Source organism: Cavia porcellus, unplaced genomic scaffold (assembly GCF_034190915.1).
Source record: "Cavia porcellus strain 051 isolate PalLab524CR breed Dunkin Hartley unplaced genomic scaffold, mCavPor4.1 scaffold_4, whole genome shotgun sequence".
NCBI lineage: Eukaryota > Metazoa > Chordata > Mammalia > Rodentia > Caviidae > Cavia > Cavia porcellus.
This window is the reverse complement of record NW_026947487.1, coordinates 118,207,553-118,220,958: the sequence shown is the minus strand read 5'-3', so window position 1 is coordinate 118,220,958 and position 13,406 is coordinate 118,207,553. Positions and strand designations below refer to the sequence as shown.

The window sequence follows — 13,406 nt, the reverse complement described above, 5'->3', positions numbered from 1 at the left end:
CAGGCGTCGGGCGCAACCGCCACGAGGACCAGGCTTATAACCACGGTGCACTCACAGATGCCAGCTCTGTCACAGCACGGTCCCTTCCTTCCAGGAGCTGGGAGCAGAGCGGGGACGACCACTCCACAGACAAGGTCTCCTTTTGGGGCACGAAGTGCACAGGGGCAGATGGTGGTGACGGCCACTCCAGACGTAAATGCGTTAAAAGCCACTGAGCCGCGTGCTTTCGTTTTGTCTTTTTGAGGCAGGATTTCACTACGCAGTTCAGCCAGCCCTGAACTCACTGTGTAGCCCCAGCTGGCCACAAACTCACAGTGATCCTCCTGCCTCAGCCTCCCAAGTACTGGCAGTACAGGTGTGTCCACCATGCCCAGTGTACTTTAAAGGCGTGAATTTTATGACATGTAAATGTTACCTGTTCTTTAAAATTTCGACTGGTGATTTTATGCTGTTTACGGTGAGCCCCTTGCCTGGGTGCGGTGGCATACATATAATTCCAGCACTCAGTAGGCTGAGGCAGGAGGGTTCCCAATAATCCCACAGTGAGTTCCAGCCCAGCCTGGACTATGTAGCAAGATCTCATCTCACTCTTTGAGATCCCGGGCCTAGGATATAGCTCAGTGGTGCAGCACATGCCTGGCAAGCATGAGGTCCTGAGTTCAATTCCTGGTACCAAAAATAAAGTGAGACACACTTGAAACACACTCAAGTGGTTCCCAGAGGACTTCTGGAAAGATAAGCAGCAGAGCAACAGCCCCTCACCCAGACACCCTGCCACTATCAGGGCCAGGCTCCCCCTGTGCCCACCACTGCTGGCCCAGAGAAGAGGCCACACACCCAGTGGCCGGGGAGGGGAGAGCCACGCCGCCCCAGCGAGCCCTGGAGAGGTGGCGGCCATGTGCCCCGGTGGGCCCACTACCACGGGCCCCAAAGAGAAGCAGCCACACCCAGGGCCCCAACACCATTAGGGGAGCATCAGTGGGCCGCTGCCCCCGCCTCTCCACCACCCTGGGAGCCTCAGATCATAGGGGCCCTGGTCCCAGCCCGGTCCCCGCACCAGGGAAGGGCGGCCAGTGCAGGCAGCACCCAGGACTCGGCACCCAGCTGACACGACAGGAAAATGTCGGGACCAAGGAGCATGACAGGGACGAGCAGCCGCCCCGAAGGTTTCTGCAGTGACGGGTCTGACGGGAAGACAGGCCTGGTGCTGTGCCTGCCGGCCGACGGTCCTGCCGGCCTTGTATGAGGTCTCAGCAGTGTGCATTCCAGCAACCAGGGCTGATGTCCTGCTGCCCCGTCACTGAGGGCCAATGTCATCCTGTGTTTTGTTTCATTTTGTTGCTTTGCTTTATGCTTGTTTAAAAACATAAACAAATAAAAACAAATAAAAATAAAATGATCCCCAGAGCCTCACCCAGTGAACGGTGTCGCCTGGCAGAGGAGGGACACACAGAAATGCCCTCCGCCTGGGCACAGGGCTGAAGCGGGAACCCCACCAAAGGAGAACTGCGGGCCACGCTGCTTTCGGTTCCCAGGGGACATTTATTCTCCGCACTCACAACAGACCTCGCCCATGTCCACGCCGACACAGGTGCAGCCGGGCAGCAGTGCGGAGGCCGAACCCCAGGAGAGAGTCCACCGCAGGGGGGCAGTGGACCTCACTGGCGCCTCCCGCCGCAGCCTCTGGCTGGGGATCCGCTCTGCGCCTCAGATTTTCACTGACGCTCTGCTGTGGGGCAGATTAGAAGGTCAAACCAGAAACACCTGGCCGGAGAGCAGAGCGAAAGGCAGGGGTGGAGAGGGTCCCTGGGCTGGAACCCACCTGGGTGCACCCTGGGCAGGGAAGACAGGGCACCCCTCAGGTGTGAGGTTCCCCACTAGGGGATGAGGAGCTCTGGGCTGGAATGGGGCACCAGGAGCGGCCCGGTGGGGACCCTGAGCACCCTCTCAGCCTGACAGCCACTCCCTCCTCTGCAGAGGGATGCAAATCCCTGCTGGGCAGAACTGGACAGCAGGGCCCGGAGCTCAGCGTTCCCCCAGGGCAGGACGGGGGACACTGCAGTCCACCCTGAGATGAACAGGGGCCCCCCATCCCAGCCTGGATGGCGCCAGCATCTCTAGCTGAGCATGTGGGAGAGGACCGCTGTGTGGGCTCTGAGTCATGGGCCTGCCAGGTCCATCCAGACAAGAGGAGCAGCAGTCTCTAGGGACCAGGACCCGGAGGGCCCCCTACTCCCCCCATTTCCTTGGGATCAAAATGCCTAGGTGTGAGCGATGGGCCTAGGACCACCCATGGCCCCACTTCCCACCTGCACACCAAATGACCACGAGGGCACCGGGAAGGCCGGCAGGAGGGTCACAAGGCTGAGGCTGGGGGCCAGGAGAGGCTGCCCTCCCTGGGGCTCGCAGCTTGTCCTGGTGAAGGGCCAGCAGCTGCCTCGTGAGCAGATGGTACACCTTGTGGATCCACCAGCAGTTGCGCCGGGACTGAGAGTCCAAGGGGGTCCTGGGGGCAGGGGGGCGGTGTGAGGACAGGGCCCCAGAAGCAGGGACTGGGGAGAGGGTGGGACTCTCACTCGGCCCACTAAGGTGGAATGGGCACTGGGAGGGCTTTGTGGGCGGCTTCTCGGTCTGTCCCTCAGAGCGCAAGAGGGTGTGCGCCAGCTGGCCTGCTTCCGAGCACGGGGTTCACGTTCACCCTCCTCACCCCTCCTCATCGTTGAGGCCATTCACTGAGCTCACGATCCAAGCCTCGAGCCCACCACACTGGGGTCATCAGAGGACAGGGCCGGGACAGCCCTGGCAGTGAGCGCCCCACCCAAAGGCCATGATGGCCTGGGCTCCTGTGACCTGATGGCGCCACCTCCATGGCTGGGACAGGGCTCACTGGTACCCAGGAGAGGTGGCTCCCAAGCACCCTCGCCCTGTGCCTGAGTCCTGCTGCAGGCCCCGCCTTCCGCGAACACCAGCCCCACGAGTGACAGTCACTCACAGGTGCCATCGCGGAGGCCAGAGCGGGCACGAGGACCAGCACACGGTGCCTCCACCCATGACACACACAAAGCAGCAACCACCGGAGCGGGGCAGCCACAAGATGTGAGGTCCACGCGTCCCGTGTCAGCAGTGCAAACACCACCCCGTGAGTACACCTGCTGAGCCCCGGGAAGCTGCGGGGAGTCTGACCTCCCCTCCCCTCCCCTCCACTGCCAGGCACCCCCTCTGTCACCTGTGCAGATGGAGCGGTGCAGAAAGAGATGGAGGTGGGGCAGGGCCAGGGGAGGGAGGAGCTGGCAGAAGGCGGCCAGGACAGGGGAGGAGCGGGGAGGAAAGAGCAGAAGAGGAGGGGAAGACGGCAGCAGGCGGCGCCAGCACGGCTGCCCCACCCCAGCGGGCACCCCGGGCTTCCTGGCAGCCCCGGGGACCTGGGCGGTCTCTGCTGCACACCCGGCCTTCGCTCGCCCACAGCCCTTGACCCTGCCGCCGCCGCCTCCTCCGTGGGGAATCCCACCTCGGGGAGGACGCTGTGTCCTTCCAGCCTCCTCCTTACCTGCTGCTGCGACCGCAGGCCCCGGGGCACCCAGTAGGGCATCACAGCCTGTTCCCTGGGCACCGGGAGCAGGCCCCCAAAGCGATGGCACAGGCAGAGGCAGGCCATGGTGGGCGTGGACACGGGAGACTGGACCGTCTTCAGGATCTACCAGAGGAAGGGAGGAGAAGGTTCCCAGGAGCAGGGCCCGGTCTGGACATCGAGGGCAGCAGGATGTGCAGAGGGCTCCCCTCGGGCCCCTCCCCAGGCCCAGCTGAAGAAACAAGGTCTCCCTATTATGAGTCCCAGAGGTGGGCGACACAGACCTCAGGGTGCACTGGCCCAGCATCTGCAGGGACACCAGTGTGGCACTGAGGCTTGCTCCTCCCCCCTTTCACTCTTGTTTTACTGTTTTCGGCCACCGTGAACTGCTGCCCCGTGCCACCACCACCCTGCCTTGGAGCAGCCCATTATGGACAGAAACCTCCACAAACTGTGAGCTAAATAGAACTCCTTCCTTCCTTCCTTCCTTCCTTCCTTCCTTCCTTCCGGGTGTTGGATTATTGTCTCAGCCAATGAGAGAAAAGTAACCAAGACCAAGATACTTCTTTATCTGTAGTGGGCATGACATGGTTGCCACTGTCAACGGTGCCCGCGGAGCCTGGGTGCCCATCACAAGCAACAAAAAATGACTTCCCTCTGTGCCCCTTCCACCACGGGGCCGGGTGTGCCCGCTGGGGCTCCTTTGGCCCTGACAGGATATGGACAGCTTGGTCAGCCTCATCACCAGCACTCAAGAGGCCCACTCTCCCAGCCGCTGCCGCACTAGGAGCAAACAAGATGCTGTCTGCCCATGGGAAGGCACTGCCCATTGTGTCCGGCAGAGGACACTGAGCCAGATCTGAGGACACGGAAGAGGCCAGGAGGACAGCACACGCCCGGGGGAAACCCCCAGGCTGTGGACACCAGCACTGATGTCACTGAGGACGGACAGTGCGTCACCCACTCAGCAAGCACTTCTTCCTCCCATCCTCTCAAAAAGAACTCAGTTTCACCATGGGCAAAGCGCCCTGATCCAGTGAGCAGGATGGCACAGCTCCGCAAGAGATGGGAGAGATCACGCTGACAGAGTCAGCATCTCTGGGATTGGAAAGCTCTCTCTGAAAAGCACTGATCTGCACATCTGACAAGGGAACTGACCCAGACCCACAAAGACCTCTAAAGTCTCGCAGTAAACACCCCAGACGTGCAGTGAGCACATGTTTGAACAGCCACTACGTGAAGTAAATCGCGATGACAAATGTGTGGTGAGACCTGCGGTCCATCGGCTATCCCAGACCTGCAAATGAAAGCCACAGGGGACAGATGCACACTCATGAGGGCGGATAAATTCCACGGTATTCACTTTGGTTCTGGAGAAAGGGTCTCGCTATGTAGTGCAGACTGGGCTCGAGCTCCTGACAATCCTCCCGCCTCAGCCTCCTGACTGCTGGGATACAGCCGTGCACCACCACTCCCAGTGAAACAAGCTTGTTTTGGGGGGTTTTTTTTTAGTAGGGTTTCATTACGCAGAAGACTGACTAAAGCAAGCCTCGGGGAAGCTGTGAAGGAAGTGGGCCTTTGCACACTACTGATGGGAGCGACCACTTCGGAAAACAGTGGAAGTGTCTTAAAAATCAAACAGGAGGGGCTGGGGATTTAGCTCAGCGGCATAAGCGCCTGCCTTGCAAGTGTGCGGTCATGAGTTCGATTCCTGGTACCGCTAAAAACGAAAAACACACACACAAAAAAAATCAAACAGGTAACACACACTGGGAATCCCACTCCTAGGTAATCACCCGAGGAAAACAAAGGCAGACACCCTTTCAAGACTGGTACAAAAATGTTCCTAGCAGCTTTATCTGCTGCAGATGAAAATGGGAAACAGGAGTTCGGGACTGACAGACAGACATCCATGTGCTCACGTCGCAGGACACTAACAGGGACCTGGTGAGCCACACAGCCGCAGGGTAACTCTCAGAATAACTGCTCAGGGAAAGGAGCCAGACAGAGAGACTACGACCCTGTACAAAAGATGCTGAAAACACTAGCTAAGCCGCGTGGCAGAAAGCAGGTTTCCTCAGGATGCCAAGGTGCTGCCTGGGACTGTGAGAACAGATGCTCAGGGGAGTGTAAACTGGCACAAAGAACCAGTAAGAGCTGGGCCCAGGCTCATCAGGTGGGCGGGCCGTGGCTTCCCCAGGAATGTCTGCCACCCTTCCATACGGACAGCTTACCAACGTCAATCCCACTTCCGTAAATATATTTCTGAATCTGTTTAAAAACACAGTGTCTCTCAGAAATTCTAAACTCTCCTTGATATAGGGCATAATTCTGATGTCCACCTTCATGGCCCCTGGCAAGACACTTACCTGTTTCCGCGGCCTCAAGGACAGCGGGACCCAGTAGGGCAGTGCTGCCTCAGCCCTGGGCACAGGTAGGCGGCCCCTGAACCTGGCACGGCACTTACAGCAGACGTGCTCTCGGGAGCGACCCAACCTGGAACACTAAGCAAGATCCAGAAAAGACGGGGTTAAGTATTCTGCGGCACTTCTGACCTCAGCCAAGGAACTATCTAGAATCCTAAGTCGGTGGCCAGAGGGAGAATGTCCAGGAGAAGGAACAGGTGCCCGACTCCTGCCGCAGCTCAGACACAGGCACACTATGCGGCCGGCAGCAAGGCCCACGAAGCCTGGGCGTGCTGGGATTCTCGACCACGTGCTGCTGCCCTCTGGGAACGAGCCCCAGCTCCCGTTTTGCCAAGAGCCGAGGTCAGAAGCCTCTGGAGGCAAGTGGGGGACTGACTGCTCTGGGCTCCTCATTCCTCACACCGCGCTTCCTGCTGCTGAGGATGCCACCCCCTCTAGGGGTAGACGAAGATGCTGATGCCTGGGGCTACGCAGAGGGACTCCACGGGGCTCAGGAGTTCTAAGCGACAGATTGTGCCAGCCCGGGGCTTACCTGTGTCTACCATGACGTCCGCCCAACTTGGTACCGGGCCCAGAGAAGCAACTTATCTCTCCAAGAAGAACTTCTAGATTTTACTGCCCCCAGTAAGTCTTTCTGTCTCCTGTTTTGCACAGGCAGATGCTCCTTCCAATCAGCTGTCATTTTGCCCCCCTCTCAAACTCCTCCCCCAGCCAGACCTGATTCAAGGAGCCCCACTTCTTTGGTCTCATTGAGGGTACCTGCATTTCTGCAGCCCTCCTGTGCTGCACTGAAGGCCTCTTTTCTCCTTTGTCTATGTACCACTAAGCACAGAGGGGAAGAAGCTGACCCTACATAGAGATTTTGGGGGATCAGTGATGCCCCTACAATCATACATTTCCGTATCTGGTGAGCCTTTCATGAGACACAACCTCTGGCCCCACAGCCTCCACTACTCCAGCCCCGAAGAGTTGGGACAAAGAAGTGAACGTTTCCTTACTGGACGATCTTGGAGGCACACTTCTTTCTTGAAGGTCTGACTTGTATTCTTCCTAGAAAAGAACAGGAGACTTACAAACACTCCGAGGTTTGCGTATATTGGGGGCAGCCTGCTGGGAGAGTGCTGGGTCTGCCTTGCTAGACCTGACTCCTGGCACAAAATCCTGAAAGGCAGGGCCATCCCTCTGAGGCCCAGAGGAGCCAAGGGTGACAAGTCCGAGGAGGGTGACAAGCCTGAGGAGGGCTCACTGAGGAGCTCCCAGCTGGGCTCCCAGGTACCGGCTGCTACAGACTCCTAATTGCCCAGCCAATTACCTCCAACACACTCCAGCTAAACTTGGGCCTGGCCCATCAAGAAAGACCTGAGAGTTCTAATCTGGTGAGGACTTTCCAAGACGTGGAGCTGCCAACTGCCCACCAAGGACACTTGATCCAACACCTCCAAGCTTACTCAAGTACTGGATGTAGTCAAACTCCACAGAATAAAACTTCCAGTGCAAATACCTGGGTGCTTTGTCTCCAGGATAACAAAGCATTTGGAGCTACATAGCCTGGGTCAGGCATGCCCATTCCCAACAAACTGCTACACTGTTGGCCACAGAACCCCAGCAGGAATACCACACAAAGTAAAGCTGAGCTTCTTAAGGTGAGCAGGCCAAGTGCTTTGTAACATGGAGCCTGGAAACTACAGAACAGGACGGTATTGTGTGGGTATTTGTGTTTCGTTGTATAGCATTCATTACAGTTTTATTTAAAGTAACAGCTTCGACTTTTCCCCCAGTGCTGGGGACAGAACCCAAAGCTTCATGTACGGCAGGCAAGTGCTCTGCCACTGAGCTCCATCCCTTGCCCTTGAGCTGATGCTGGAATGACTGGGGTGGGCATGGGGAGCAGTCGTCCTGTACAGCACCCTCCAGCTCTGCTGTGTTCTGGGAGAGGACCACACTCATCTCAGCCCACTACCCCCAGACGGAAAGAGGAGGTCCAGCTGGTCTCAGAGACGGTGTCAGTACTGTGGCGTGACCCAAGCCAGCCCGTGAGACCACCGTGGGACTCTGCCGTTGAGTTACGGGGAGAAGACACTCTTGTCCTTTGTTAAGTCAGTCGACTCATTTCACAGTCAAGGAAACCGCAAGGCACCATGGCGACGCTGCCTCACTAGAGACAACACAAAGGAAAGGACGCGGGAAACCGGAGAGTCCCTAGGCACCTCGACACATCCCCGCCCGAAGGTCGCCTCCTGACAGCCGCAGGCGCCCAGAACGAAAAGCAGCCTCGCTTCCGCGGGCTCAGCGGCCGCTGGGCCGGCGACTCCGGGCCCCTCCGCGCCCGGGTCATCCCGCGCAGGCTTGGGGCGGCCCCCCGCGTCACGAAGCGCCTTGGTGTGAGCCGATGCTACGCGGCAGGAGCGCCTCCGCAAGGGCTCAGGGCATCGCAAACTGCATCACGAGGGCCACAGTGAAAACGGAGCCGAGCCCGCACGCGCGCCATCGCCCAAGGCTGGCAGCGACCCTCAAACTAGGCTTCAGTCGCCTTCCCGGCTTGCACCTCGGCCTCATGCGTGCCCCTGTGCGTCCCACTGATTGGCCGGCGCTCAGCCATTCAGGTGATGCTTTGTATGGACGTGCACTTAGCTGGCAGCTGATTGGTCCCTCGCAGTAGGGCTCGGCGGTGAGTGGAGGAGCCGCGCGGGTGAGCGCTCAGCTTGTGCCGCAGCGGCCTTTCTCTAACCTGCGGGCTGGACGTCAGCTCTGGAAGCCCACCGCCCTGGACCTGACTCACTTACCACTTCCGACTGCCGGGCCTGTGCCCCGGCGGGGCGTTCCTGCCGGATTGTTGGTCCCCTGCAAGGAGAGAAAAACGTGGAAGCAGCCCCGTCCCGGCAGGGGAGGATTGGGAGAGGGAGGGTATCTCAGTTCATTCAGGTGGACCAGTTTTTCTTGTCTTTTTTTCCCTCGTACTGGGAAATCCAAGATTTTTGCATTGAGGTACATTCCCAGCCCCTTAAAAATTTTTTTTAAATTATCTTGAGACAGAATCTATTCTCTGGGAGCCCAGGCGGGGCTCCAACTCAGGATCATCCTGTCTCAGCCTCCTAGGGTGCTGGCACTACACGGACATGCCACCAAGCTCTACAGAGCCTGACAAGTTTCCTAGTGTAAGAACAACCCTTAAGCTATCTCAGAAATGCTTATATTCGGTCAGCCTCTATATGTGAAATTGATTTTCATGCGCTAAATCTGACACCCCCTAGTAAAGGGCTTTGTGACCTTCAGGGAAATGTGTAATTTCTTGAACAACCTGGTTTAACGGTGGTGGGACTCAGCGTTGTGTAATCTGGGTGCTCTCTGAAGCCAGAGGCCTCCAGCCTGTTTTTCCTTTGCCCCTTAGTGTCTCATGCTCCCCCTGTGTGTGTTTGGGCAGCCGTAGGATGGAGACGTGATACACAAAACTCAGAGCTTGCTGCTCCTGGTTTTGTTCCGGAAATTATCTCAAATTGCGGCTTGAACTTCTTGGAAATGGTTGAGCAACTAAACCCAATGGGTAGCCTCTCCGTGCACTGTATTCGGGTCAGAAAGCCAAGAGGATGTGTCCGGGTACCACTTGGATGATTCTTGGCTCTTATTTAAATGCTAGAGGTCAGGATCTGTGGGAACCAGGCTTCCTGCCCTGCTCACTGAGTGCGAGGCACCCCTGCCCTTCTGCTGATGTCCAGGCTGTCACCTGTGTCAGGATGTACATGTGGCATCTCTGTGTCTCCGTCTTCCTCCTGAGGCCACTGCAGCGTCACTGCAGGGCACAGAACACAGACTCGTGTGTCCCTAGAGGCTCTGGTCCTCACCACCGAGACACCTTCTTGTTTGATGTAAAGACCACTTTCTCACTATCCCCACCCATCCAAGAATGGCTAAAGTCAAGGCCAGATATGGTGGCGCACACCTGTAATTCCAGCATTTAGGAGACGGGCAGGAGGATTGTTGGGAGTTCAAGACCAACCTGGGCTACAAAGTGAGTTCAAGTCCAGCCTAAACTGCATAGCGAGACCCTGTCTCAAAAAAAAAAATAGCTGAAGTTAAAAGACAGAGAATACCAAGTCTGTTAAGGATATGGCAGCTGGAATGCTTGTACACTGCTCAGTAAATTAATAAAGGCAGTGTTTACAAAACCTAAACATAGGAAAATCCTGTAACCACCTGGCTTCACGAAAGACAAAAGTGTAAATCCACTAGCACATGAACAAAAATATCGAGTACTTTCACAAGTCCCAAGCTAGAAATGAAATGACTTAGATGTCTACCCTTTGAAGAAAGGATTAGAAAGAAAGGATGGCATAGTCAGAGAGGAGCACGCTGCTGGGGAAGGGTGTAGCTGCAGCCCACGGCAACATGGATGAAGCGTACAGCAAGGATGCCAGGCCCCGAGCGCGTATTCGGTCCCTGAAAACGGACAGGGAATCCACGCGCCATGGGCTGTGCTCTGAAGGACACTCTGTCGTCCTTGCCTCATGGTTGCCCAGCTGCCTGATTTCAGAGCCTCAGATTTGTCTGTAAAATAGTGACAATCTCGAACTAATCCCAGGGTCATTTTTTGGTTTTGGTTTTGGTTTTGGTTTGTGCACTGAGTCTAGAACCCACAGGCTTACCCCTGCTGGGCTGGTGCCCGCCACAGTTCTACATCCCAGGGGCTCTTGTTCTCCCAGAGGCAGGAGCAGTGTCCTCTGGAGACCCAGACCCCGAGGGAGCTTGAGATGCTCAGAGGAGACAGCATGGACACTGCTTAAGACAGCCAGGACAGGTGAGGACGCAGCAGGGTCGGTCTGTCCTGCAAGTGGCATGGTGGTCCTGGTTCTCTCTCAGCTCCCTGCATCTAGCATGAGGGCGACTCACTGCTTCAGAAGACAGAAGCAGGCCCAGAGAAGCCTGTGGCTAGGAAGTATGCCTCTTCCAGGTATTCTGTTTCTAAAACCCCCAGGTAAGGGCAGTGAAGAGCAGAGAGCTGTGTGAGTCCAAGAGTCACCAGGATCCAAGCCTCTGAACAGAGAGAAACAGTCACAGGTATCCCCTGTCCCCCAGACGGCTGTGCTCTCACCCTGGCAGGGGAGCTGGGCTCAGTGGTGCAGTTTGTTCGCCAGCCGAGGGCCCCTGGCTGTGAGCGTGAGAGGAGCCCGCCTGTGCCTTACGCTCAGCTTGCCACGACACACCTCTGGCCTCCCAGGGGAACTCTGTCCTGAGTCTGCACAGAAGCCCCTTGGGCTACTGGCTGTCCTGCACGAAAGCTGACCCTGCGCTGTGGAGCTGCCCGGCCCATTAGCACGCACTGCCGCACACCCAAGGCGGCGGGCACCTGCCCTGCCCCACGGCTGCTCCCAGAGCCCAGTGCCACCTGGCCCACTGCAGATGGAAGAAGCCCTCGGCAGTGACAGGCAAGGTGGAGAAGTGTTCCGGTGTGTCTGCACCACCGAGGGTAACTCCAGGGCGCATCCTGTACCTCCTGGTGTCCCACATAGGCTGAACTCCAGCTGCCCACACTGCTGCCCTTCCTGACACCTCTGTGCTGGCCGCTGCCGTCCTCATCTTGCCTGTCTTCCAGGGCTCCTGTCCAATAAACTACTTGCACATCTTCATCTTGAGGTCTGCTCTAAGGAGCCTGAGCCCAGACGACCCCCTCCTACTACCTGTCTGACAAGTCACTCTTACTGCGCGGAGCTGTAGCCTCATTCAGATTTTTAAAAGACCTTGTGTCAGGGCTGGGGATTTAGCTCAGTGGCATAAGCACCTGCCTGGCAAGTGCAAGCTTGTGAGTTCAATCCCTGGTACCAAAAAAAAAAAAAAAAAAAGACCTTGTGGCACCTCCGTGTGTGCTGCAGGCTGGTGCTGGAGCCCAGAGCTGGGGCTCTCGTTCCCCAGAGGCAAGAGCAGTGTCCTCTGGAGACCTGGCAACTCCTGAGTCAGGGCTAAAGCGACTGCTAACTCACTGTTCTGGAAAGAGCTGAACAGATGCAGGGAAAGGAGACGGAAGCGGGCAACAGCTTTGCTAAAGAGAAAGCCAAGAGAACACGCCTCCCCCACCCGGCTTCAGACTGGGACTTTGGAAGCATCTGACGCTCCCCAGAAGAGACCGCCTCCCAATGCAAGTGCAGACTGCCCCAAGGCAGGGCTGCGGGGGACCCTCTCTGCTGGGTTGGGGTACACTGGCAGGGTAGAGGGTCAACTCCATGGTGCCAGGCACCAAAACAGGGTCCCAGCTCAGTCGCAAAGCCCTGTGGGTAGACAAGCACAGGGAAGAGACCCACCCTCTGGAAGGACACTGTCCGCAGGGTGGCCCGCAGTGGCCACCCGGAATGACCCTTCCACTTGCACAGAGCGGGGGACTGAGGCAGAGGCAGCTGGAGCACATGTGGCCCCGTGCCCAGAGCCCGCCCGCCAAACCCACGTGTCTGCACGGGGCCAGCTTCGGAAACATCACACAGACACCCACATGGCTAAGCCAGAGAAGAACTGGACCTCTGTGGTTTATGACTCCAGGACAGACTGGCCTAACGTGACCCTGATGAGGAAAGATGGTGAGTCTAGAAACAGACGGTGACGGATGAGTTAAAACTCAGGTTGATGAGGTCTAAGCAACTCTAACCTTCTAAATGTCATTTCCCCCCGTGGAGAGTTTTTGGGTTTCACCGCGTGGGATTCTGAGCATTCTGAGTTGGGATCCCAGGTGTCCCCGAGCTGTGGGGGTTCATGTCCATGTCAGCTGCGTCCCCCACCAGTCCCCCCAACAGCAGCTCAAACCCTTACCCTTCCTTCTTGGAGTCTCTGATGTCATCTTCACTTTTATTCTCCGTCTCGCCGATGGTGACATTTTATTCTCTTCTTATGGTCACAGGACACCCACGTCCGCCCTGGTCTGCCTTCACTTTGGCCTCCTGCAGCCTGCCCGGGGACACAGTACCTCCTCCGAGCTCACAGCATTAAGGAAAGTGCGCAGGCTACCAGCCCACCGGGTGTAGGACAGCGTGCTACCTCCAGAGCCTGCGGGTCCCCACCCCACTGACAGCCCGAGGACCCGCTTCCTCTGAACTCACTGAGACGCACTCTGAGAGAAGAGGCTGCCCAGCCACCCGCCCACAGTGTGTCCTGTCCCCATGGCGCCCTCGGAGAGCTTGCCGCCCATGGAACTGTGGAACTCTGCTGACAGAGGAGAGAAGTTCCATGACAATCAGGCCGCCTCCCCGCCTCAGGCCCCCAAGTCTCGAAGGGGAGCAGAGACCCAGAAGCCTGAGCAGAGGATAGAAATTAGGTCTAGTTCTGTGCCAGGCCCCCGGGACCCAAGTCATGCACAGCAGTGGCTTCAGGAGGGTCATCCACCGCAGGGTGCATTGACCCTGAGCTCGGGTCTCAGCACTGATGTCACGATGACT

The 13,406-nt window shown here is 57.4% G+C and overlaps 1 protein-coding gene across 3 annotated transcripts; it reads right to left on the bottom strand.

The window, feature by feature from the left end:
* Window positions 1-1,522: 1,522 nt before the first annotated feature.
* CUNH16orf95 (chromosome unknown C16orf95 homolog) lies at window positions 1,523-13,310 on the bottom strand. Of its 3 annotated transcripts, XM_063247757.1 has the most exons (7): window positions 12,784-13,310; window positions 8,778-8,835; window positions 6,993-7,044; window positions 5,938-6,072; window positions 3,548-3,694; window positions 2,310-2,506; window positions 1,523-1,729 (listed from the first exon to the last, which is right to left on the bottom strand). In XM_063247757.1, exons 1-6 carry the CDS (start codon window positions 12,845-12,847, stop codon window positions 2,357-2,359), a joined length of 606 nt encoding a protein of 201 aa, XP_063103827.1. In that variant the 5' UTR covers window positions 12,848-13,310; the 3' UTR covers window positions 1,523-1,729; window positions 2,310-2,356. The 3 variants fall into 3 exon arrangements, with proteins under 3 accessions (XP_063103827.1, XP_004999228.1, XP_012999826.1); XM_004999171.4 differs by lacking the exons at window positions 8,778-8,835; window positions 12,784-13,310 and adding an exon at window positions 8,202-8,561; XM_013144372.3 differs by lacking the exons at window positions 8,778-8,835; window positions 12,784-13,310 and adding an exon at window positions 8,202-8,561 and having other exon boundaries at window positions 1,523-1,726.
* Window positions 13,311-13,406: the final 96 nt, after the last annotated feature.